General features: G+C 31.7%; 1 protein-coding gene across 1 annotated transcript; it reads left to right on the forward strand.

Moving 5' to 3' along the window:
• Window positions 1–1,329: 1,329 nt before the first annotated feature.
• On the forward strand, window positions 1,330–7,712 carry LOC121805980 (protein LIGHT-DEPENDENT SHORT HYPOCOTYLS 10-like). Its single transcript, XM_042206041.1, has 3 exons — window positions 1,330–1,469; window positions 1,560–2,101; window positions 7,462–7,712. The coding sequence occupies exons 1-2, from the start codon at window positions 1,447–1,449 to the stop codon at window positions 2,083–2,085; spliced, it is 549 nt and encodes a 182-aa protein (XP_042061975.1). The 5' UTR covers window positions 1,330–1,446; the 3' UTR covers window positions 2,086–2,101; window positions 7,462–7,712.
• Window positions 7,713–10,355: the final 2,643 nt, after the last annotated feature.

Consider the following 10,355-nt stretch of genomic DNA (forward strand, 5'->3'; position numbering starts at 1 on the left):
GTCATTTTTTTATTTTAATAATCAATAAATTCTCAAGAGAAATTATATTTATATGAACACAAATAGTGTGATTGTGCTACAAGCCTACAACTCACTCTATGCGCAAAAGGCCAACATCAATGATAATATGTCATACTATAGGACAATAACTATAATAAAAATAAAACCAAAAAATAGAAAAAATAACATACTAATACATTTAATTGATTGAAACATATTTCGAAAATAATTCAATAATTTTACTTGAATACGTAATGGAAAAAATTCAAGTTAGAGAGAGAATTCTGTAACAATTTATTTGGGAAAGTCAATCTCTCTATAATGAATTGGACAATTGGATTTAATACGACAATAGCCATACATGTGTATTGAACCCATTTTTCTCTCAAAACATATTTTGTCAAAAATATACAGTTACTTGGTCTTTTTCTCCACTAAGTATAAATCATTTTTTGTCTTTTTTTTCTACATTTACTCTGTGGAGTAATTTATTTGCCGTATCCGTGCTTTATTTATTTGTTTATTTATTTATTTATAACTATCTCCACAAATCCAACCTCGACACAAATTGTTACTCCCAAGCAATATTTCATTTTGTCCCAAAAAATAAAGCCGGTGATAAACTAGTAAGCAATAATATTATTCCGACACTATAATTAAAGTCTTCTCACATCATGTATAAATGTTGCAGAATAATCTTAAATAAATTATAATCATCATGGAAAAATACTATAACAAAAAACAGTGACGATAGATGCAAATTAATAGTATAAGGTATCCATCGATATCATAAATTTTTTACACTATAAGCTATTGGCAGTCGCTGCCCTAGAGATACTAATGGAGATTACATTTTGTCAACATAAGAAACTTTCCAATATTTTAAAAGCCATCGTACACTAGTGGGGAGATGGGGCTGCTAATTTTGACATATTATTCTACAAACAATTATTGCAATTTAAACATTAAATATACTATGTAGATCCAATAGTAAAAGCCGCATTTAATTTTATTTAGTTGGGTTTTAATTTAGAGTATGTAGATATATATATGGGCATCTTTCTTTCTTTCTTTCCATTTATTTTGATTTACAAAGTTCATTTATAATTTCTCTTCATACATAAATGTGGATTTTGAGGAAATTAATGCTATATGGATTATGGAGTAGGGTTTAGCTGTCAGTAAAAAAATAGTAGTAATACGTAGAAAGCATTTGTCGTGACTCGATAAACAGAGTATATGTGACTTTGCTTACAATTTGACTCCCCTAATAAATTAAACGCTAGCAAATTGTTGGATATGACTCTCATTTAATATATTTAATGACTTAATAAAAAAAATTAGGACTAATTAAGAATTATTGAATGTAAAGATAAGGATTTTAGAGAAAAAGAGAGGGAGAGATAGAGATCTAGAGAAAGCAAGCAACTGCATGTGGCCCATTGCATGTCAACTCACCCCTCTCTGATGTGAGTTTCTCTAATCTTGCCTTATTTAGTCACACCAATTCTCCCAAACAATTTTTTTTAATGGTGTGTTCTTTTTGTTTCTCAATTTAGAATGGACAGAGGCGGCGACGGTTCATCCTGGAGCGGCGGCGGCGGAGGAGATCCATCCGCCGCTTCTGCGACTCCAAGCCGGTACGAGTCGCAGAAGCGGCGCGACTGGAACACATTTGGGCAGTTCCTCCGCAACCAGAGGCCAGCGGTGGCGCTGCCCGAGTGCAACAGCAACCACGTGCTCGATTTCCTCCGTTACCTCGATCAGTTCGGGAAGACGAAAGTGCACCTCCAAGGGTGCATATTCTACGGGCAGCCTGAGCCGCCCGCGCCCTGCACCTGCCCGCTGAGGCAGGCGTGGGGAAGCCTAGACGCCCTGATTGGGCGTCTACGCGCGGCCTACGAGGAGAACGGAGGGTCTCCTGACACCAACCCGTTCGCCTCGGGGGCAATCAGGATCTACCTGAGGGAAGTCAAAGAGTGTCAAGCTAAAGCCAGGGGGATTCCGTACAAGAAGAAGAAGAAGCCCACCAAGAATGACGATGATTCCAATTCTTCATCCTCTTCATCAATACCGTTTTCTTGAATCTTCATTTAAATGGGTAAATTCTCTCTCTCTCTCTCTAGTTTATTGATTCATATATCAACATTTATTTCATGGATTAGAAACCCTCTTTTTTATGTTATATGTTGTGATTTCATGTTACGCTTTTTGTTCGCTCGGATTTTTTCTGATTTTTGAATCTGGTTAATAACAGTAGATAAATAGTTAATAGATTAAGAAGATTAGAGATTATTTAAGTAGTGATTATTATATGCTGTTTTTGCAAATATAGAGATTTAACGAAAGGACTAATTTTCTGGGATTGGATCCGTTGCACTTCATAAACCCTAATTTCCAGCACTAAATTGGGAACTCAAAAATATTGACTTTGATCCAAAAATTTACTTCCAGATTGAATCTACAGTGTTATAGACTAAAGTACATAAATTAAAATTTCATAACTACTCCCACTGTCCTTTCCTTCACCTATTTCAGATTTACTGCCTCTATTTGTCACATCTATATATTAGAAGAATCTCGAATATCTCTTTCAAGTCCAACATTTAGCATCGTTAGTGATTACCAGTTGTGAACATTGCTAAAAATGGTGACATTAAATATTCTTAATTTGTCTACAAAAATGTACGCCTTTTTAGTTAATTAAGGTATAATGATGGTAGTATATTTCCGTTTTGAGAACCTATCTTTTCTTTTCTTTTTTTTTCTATAAAAAAACAAAAAACAAGCAATTAATCTGAGTACTACTCTATTTCATGTCAGCCTTCCATTCTGATGGGCATCATCTTTTTTGGATTCCCCATTGATATTTCATATGAGTTCTGGAGTGTGGGGGATGGCTTTTTTGATTGTTTATGCCTATATTCGACAAAATATTCAATTATTTTGCTCCACCTCTCTCTCTATAATATCAAAATTCAATCATATCATGAGTGTGTCTCTCTTTGTTCTGTATACTTTCAATCAATCCAAATACCTTTTCTTAATGTGTTTTACAAAATTAAATGTTTGAATTGCATGTTACAAAGGTTTCATCATTTCATAAGAAGTATGACTAGGGCCGGTGATATAATACGAATACTTATGTCATTATGTGTGGGAGCCAGCGCAAGACTAATCAGAATATTGATTAGGGATGATTAATTAAATAGGGTTATTAATAATAATTAGGCTCTTAAAATGTATGATCTCTTGTGCATCTATTGTGGAGCGCACCGAAGACCCACTCATTATATAAACTATCAATACTATGTTTGATTATGAGTATGTACTAAACTATATATATATGTGCCAATATAATAAATATAGTAGAAGAATACAGATTCTTTGGTAATTTAGTTAATCAATTAATAATTGAAAGATAATTTAAGACTCCGTATATGAATAAATCAATAAATGATAGTATAATTAAGATTTGTACTACTGATCCTACCTATGAGATGGGATACATAATCCAAAATATTTGCATAATACTCATAGGGAGTACTTCATATATAGCATTTGATTTAAAGGGCATTTGGTTTAAAAGAGCCTTTATAGTTTAGATAGTGTATGTAAAACGATTTATAAGATGTTTTAGTTATATTAGGTATGTACAAAGTGTTTGAAGATCATTCAACAGAAAATTGTTTCTCAAAAAATATAATGTTATTAAGTTTATTAGCTCTCTTAAGAAGCGTATTTTTTGTTATAATTTGCTCGTTATAGTTTTACTAATATACTTTTGTCCATGGTTACATGTTATAAGGTCAAATCCAAAACTTTTAAAAGTGAATCTTACATTTTAATGTTTTATTGCATGTATATTCTAAAAACATCATAGTTAAAATAAAATTAGCCAATTACTTTAAACGTAGATCAAGTACAAGTAAACACCATGTTCTTAATAATTTGATTTAATCAAAACTCTTCAATATAATATAGGGTCATATCCCCTATGAACACCCCTTTAGATCATACTAGTACTAGTAATATTTATCATTAGATTATGAAATGTATGGTGGTAGTGTGGATTCTGTTATGGATGGAAGTACTAATCAACGGTATTATCAGTATGAGATGAAAAATACAAGTGACAGTTAATTAAAATTAAGTATAGATTAGTACATCAGATTATATTTATATAATATGAATATCAAATCTATGTCACACACAATATCAATAAATGTCATGACGGTTTTGTATATCAATTTATGTGACATACAATATCAGTATATGCATGAAAAAATTTCTTTCATAGTTTTAGGATATATCATATCTACTTTAGCTTTTAATCAATAATTATATTAATTTCTATATTTAACTTAGCTAGAGAATATTGCAACATGCCATGCTTTATACTAGTAAATCAATAAATTCAATTGATACTATTGATTTCAATTCTCATTTTAAATATTACTAATTTACTATTAATTAATTATATTTATATCATCTTAGAATATCTGAATTTGAATGATCAAATATACTTAGCACTTTGCTGATTGATTTCATTTCGTTATAATTTTGAGGCTTTGACTTCTGAAACCAATTAAAATTCTATAATTTGTAATATTGGTGGTGGGATAAATTGGCATATGATGTGATATCTAATCATTTGTAATTATTATACAATAAAGTAGAAATGTTTTTTAAAAATGTTTGGTGTATGCTAATGAAAGCGCCATTAGCATTAGCTTCCCACTAATTACATTATTTTTATTAGTGCATCAATAAATCGTTGTGGGGGCGCTCTAGAAAATATGTTTTTAAATAATTAAATGTCCTTTACATATTTATCTTTACTAGATCGCCTTCTGTCTGCTAAGATTTTGTGGGACATCTCAATGATGCAATTTTGTCCGAATGGTTAGTTTATATTAATTTTTTTCATTAAAATTCATCAATGCCAAATTGATAATAATGCAAAAAAGGACATGGGCTTAATTGTTTAATCGTTAATAATAATAATGATTATTATTATCATATTTAAAATAAAATAGATTATCTACCCTTAATAAAAAAATCATATAATGGTGATCCCAATTATGTGCACATCTAGCTTCCAAAAAGAGTATATTAAAAATATGAGTTGGTACGATTCTTCCTCAAATCAATTTATTTTCCTTCTACTTCCCATCTTTTTCAGAGAATCCGATTCTGTAACATGACTTATTTTGAGATTTTTGGTATATAAGAAATGTGATTATAGTTATGCATATTTATACACTCCATGAAACTATATGTGTTTCAAAAGTAATTTTTTAATTTGATTAGGGATCTTATATAGTGTTTTCATCCTTCTATAGCATGTTGTATTCTTTAAAATGATCAAGCTTTTGAGAGAGATTCTATTTGAAGGTGCCTATATAGAGTTTAATAGGAGTATATAAATAGATATCGATATACGATGAAAAATTGCAGCAATTGAATTGTATGTTACTTAGGTGGTGTTCGGTTTCCTTGATAAAATAATACCAAGATACAATCTAGGATTGAGTTGTGAGATTATTTTAGTCATAGTGGGTTAGCTATGACTAATTATTTGATGATTATCCATCTAGGATTGAATTGTGGGATTGAATCTCATGAATCAAACACATTACATATTTAATTTGGGACACGATCTTGCAAACCGAACACCCCCTTAATGGATGACATAGGATTTTGATCAGCCCACTAGCTAGCTTGGGGTATACATCTAGCTTAGGCTTTTAGCTTGAATATAAATCTTTGATCTTTTTAGGTTAGTTATTTAAACTTTGTTAGATCAATCCCAAAATTCTAGTTTCTGAGTATGAAGTGCATTGCCACAGTCCTCTATTTTATAGTATATCGAGGTGCATAACATATCATTGCATTTGATCAATTTTACAAATTCTATTCTTGTTCTAAAATGTGTCAATAATGCCATAACATTTTGATTTGTAGCATTTTAGGAATCCTTGTTTTTTTTCACAACAAAATTGTACAGTAAACTATGCCGTTTTCATTGAGGATGTTGAAATTGTTACAAATTAAAAGTTAGTGGTATTATTGGTTAGTTCTAGGAAGCATACTGAATATTCATATTAGTTTAGTCTTAATGTCTTATATTATTTTAATTATATGACTTAGTTTCTATAGTTAATATAACAAGATAACTAATGATTTTATATTTATCACATCTATAAAATGTAGTAATAAAAATACAATATTAGCGTATGTGTGGTTGGAGAAGCTTGTAAAATAAAGTATAAAGATTTACATTTGACAGTGTAAAGGAATTGGGGTAGTAGTGGATGAGAAGCTCACATGTAATTTGGAGAGAATGTCTTTCATCTTCTAAAAAGGGATAGTAGTAAAAATTATTGAGCTGGCTCATGTTTTATGACTTACTCCATAAAGGCTGACAAGTCTTCTGGCTGGATAGCAGAAATATAAGAAATGAACTAAATCAAGATTTTAGTTGTAAAAACTGATCTTGACACGACACCATAAACCTTATTGAGTTGTCTAGTTTTCTCTATCACCCGTACTCATACATTTGCATTTTTCTTAAAGAAGAAAAAAACTAAGAGTTTCATATAGTTTTTGTTGAATGGTTTCATCAGAATTTAATTTTTGGGCCAATGTACCTGTGATCATAAATAATATCAAGCATGCCTTATCACTGTGATCAGTAGCTAGGTTTGCATTGAAGTTCAACCAATTACTATAGTTAAAAAATTCTGACAGTAAATTGATGTGTAGATTGTACTATACAAAACTGATGTGTTTGACTGATGGTTTTTTTTGTCTGCTTCTGATCAAAACTTTTGCTGATTAGCACGTGGGTTTTCTTCCCACAAAAATAGTTTATTGACTCTTGCCTTCTTTGTCAAGTGGACTTAACTATAAGTGCATGATTTTTCTAGGTTTTCCTTGAAAGTTCTGGTGTGTCCTTGGTGTTTTATTTGTTAATTATTTTGCTAATAGCATGAGATGTCTACATGTTATTCTACATAATCATATTCAATTATCATCTAAGCATTTATCTATATTTGATAATGTGAATAAATGAGATGTGATCAATTGCTACCTTTTTTTAAATTGCTAACTTGTTAACTCATCAACGCAATATATTAAAAATGTCAGCACGATGACATTAGTATGTCAACACAAATTTAGTTGACATACTTATGTCTTTTTGTTAATATACTAATGTCATCGTGTTGAAATTTTTAATATGTTGCATTGATGAGTTAGCAAGTTAGCAATTTAAAAAAGCTATCATTATAATGCACCCCGTGAATAAAGTCTCCATATGTTTCAAATATGATAAATACTCCATGTTTCTAATATTCTAACTTGGTACTATAAAATTAGGTATTATGCTTAATTATGATGCTAGTTGTGTGTGTGTAGATTTTGATGGCTATTGATGTTGGTTCTTTATTCTAATAGGAACATCAAGAGGAGATCGATCTGAATGCATGCAGCCTTTAAATCAAATAACTAGCTATCTCTCTCTCTCTCTGCGTTTTCTTAATTAAGCTATTGTAAGATTCATGATCAAAAACTTAGATTTTTACTTTAATTCCATCGTGTAAATTTTATGTTGCCTTTTTGTTTCTATGTACGTTTTAATTCTTTTTTGTATTCTCGATGGTTTTTTGGACATGCATATACATGTTGAGACTACGTGATTTTGTAAATACCTCGAATCTAGCTCATATTTCCATAATGGTCTCTACATCTTAACATCTCATTTCAAACTTCTCTCAGTTTCAGGCGGTTATATTTTACTACTATAAAGTTGATTTTATATACCAAAACATCAAGGCATTGTGTGAATGTAACTACTTTTCAACTTATTTTGGTACAAAGAGTACCTATAGAAAAACATTGTGTGAAATGTAACTCTTCCCATCCCTCTAGCCACAATGACGGAACCAGCATTGGCCAAGCGCCCCCGCTTGGCCAGGGGCTTAGCCGGTGTTGAAGCGGTGGGAGAATGTGGGTGAGAAAGGAAATGGTGCAGAATGTCATATTGGAGATTGAGTTTTCCGTCAAATTACTTGTGATTCATTTGATTAGGAACTTAATATTAATAAAATTATTAATTTTACTTAATAGTAGGCGTATTCAATTTTATATATAGAGTGAACTATGTAAATGATCTGTGAACTTTCTGTTAGTATGACTTGAATTTATCTCCTAATTGGGATAGGATTATGTTTCCTAATTGGGATAGGCTTATTTTCCTAATTAGGATAGGATCTCATGTGTGCCTATTTATATGGGAGTAGAGCACATAATTCTGTGATCGTGATCTTAGATCTGAAATCTGTAACAACAGTCATAATACAATTTGTTCTCTGTTCTTGCCCGTGGACGTAGGCAATTGGCGAACCACGTAAATTCTGTGTCTTATTTACGTTCTTTCATTTGTCGATTACACAATTACTCTATTTTGTCACAACAAACTGGTATCAGAGCCTGGTTTTCGGACTAGGGTTTTGAATTCCGCATCTGTTAGGGTTTCTGTGTTAATCGATCAAAATGTCTGCTTTGAACGTGAATGTCGACAAATTCACTGGGAGAAATAATTTTAGCTTATGACAGATCAAGATGCGATCCTTGCTGAAGCGGCAGAGTCTGTGGGCGCTGCTCAAAACAAAGAAGGCAATGGAGGATGATGAGGAGTGGACAACCTTAGACGAAAAGGCCCACTCGACCATCATGTTGTGCCTGTCTGACGATGTTATCATCGAAGTTGCTGAGCAGGAGACTGCTGCTGCCCTTTGGACGAAGTTGGAGAGTCTTTACATAACGAAGTCTCTAACCAACAGGTTGCTCCTGAAGCAACGTTTGTTTCGATTACGCAATTAGGAAGGTATGCCCCTTCGGATCATCTGGAAAATTTGAACAAAATTTTGCTGGATTTGCGTAATGTTGAGGTCATGAGCTGTTAGTTGCCCGTGGAGGCAAATTTGGGGCAAGGATGAAGAAGTTTGTTTGTTTGGTATTATGATGATGCATTTGGAAGGAGGATTCAAGTCAAGGTGGAGATTTGTTAGTATTCCTTGAATTTGTCTCCTAATTGGGATAGGATTATATTTCCTAATTGGGATAGGCTTATTTTCCTAATTATGATAGGATCTCATGTGTGCCTATTTATATGTGAGTAGAGCACATAATTCTGTGATCGTGATCTTAGATCTGAAATCTGTAACAGCAGTCATAATACAATTTTTTCTCCGTTCTTGCCCGTGGACGTAGCCAATTGGCGAACCACGTAAATTCTGTGTCTTCTTTACGTTCTTTCGTTTGTCGATTACACAATTACTCTATTTTATCACAACACTTTCAGTTTGACATGCTAATAGTCATTGGATTTTAAAAATATCGTGGATAGTCCATGGACTAAGGAGTAATCTTATTCGTGGTGGAGTACTTTTTTTTACTATTCACCCTATTTTTCAATCGAAAATGCCCCTCAAGGCATGGAGGGCAGTCTTGTTCATTCATAAAATTAGGATATCTGGTACTGAGTACTACTCCCTCGGCCCTAAGGTAAATGAGTCGTTTCCTTTTTGCACTCGTTTTGAAAAAATAATACTAATAAATATTTAAAGTAGAGAAAGAATAAAGTATGACAGAGAAAAAAATTGAAAAAGTCGTCTCTACATTATTCTCTCTCTTACTTTATTATCTCTCAAATTTAACTATTTATTACTCCATCCGTCCCTAATAATTTGGCACCATTGGACTCGGCACGGGTTTTAAGAAATGCAATAGAAATTGAGTTGAAAAAGTTATTGGCATGTGGATCCTACTTTTATATATAAGTTTTTAAAAAATGTGAGTGAGAATGAGTTAATGGAATGTGGGGTCCCCTACCAAAAATGGTAAAAAGTGAAATGTGACAAATTTTTAGGGACGGACGAAAAAGGAAATAAGTGACATATTTTCAGGGACAGAGGAAGTATCATTTTTTTAAAACGAATGTAAAAAAGAACCAACTCAACTATACCTTGGGACGGGGGAGTATGATATTTTCTCTATTTTTCTCTTTAATATTGAGTATAATATTTTTCTATAGTTTGAGTATCTCAAATGATATTTTTCAGTTCATTTTTTAATCACTTTATCAATTCCTCTTTTTCTTTTTTTTTGTTTTAAAAAAAATTAGAAAATAATAAATATACTATAAATTCTAAATTATATTTATTATAAAAACAAAATTATAAATTTAATTATCAAAAAGACTTGTAGCTAAATGTAATTTTGATTGTGGTTTAATTATTCTTTTCATATTAAAAATTCAAATTTTAAATGTGTAATGACTTTAAATG

The sequence above is a fragment of the Salvia splendens genome, chromosome 5 (assembly GCF_004379255.2).
Source record: "Salvia splendens isolate huo1 chromosome 5, SspV2, whole genome shotgun sequence".
NCBI classification, from domain to species: domain Eukaryota; kingdom Viridiplantae; phylum Streptophyta; class Magnoliopsida; order Lamiales; family Lamiaceae; genus Salvia; species Salvia splendens.

Bases quoted from the DNA above. Each gene is read 5' to 3' on its own strand.
- LOC121805980 (XM_042206041.1), top strand. From the start codon at position 1,447: ATGTCAACTCACCCCTCTCTGAT. The intron at 1,470-1,559 runs GTGAGTTTCTCT...TTCTCAATTTAG, and splicing joins TCAACTCACCCCTCTCTGAT to AATGGACAGAGGCGGCGACG.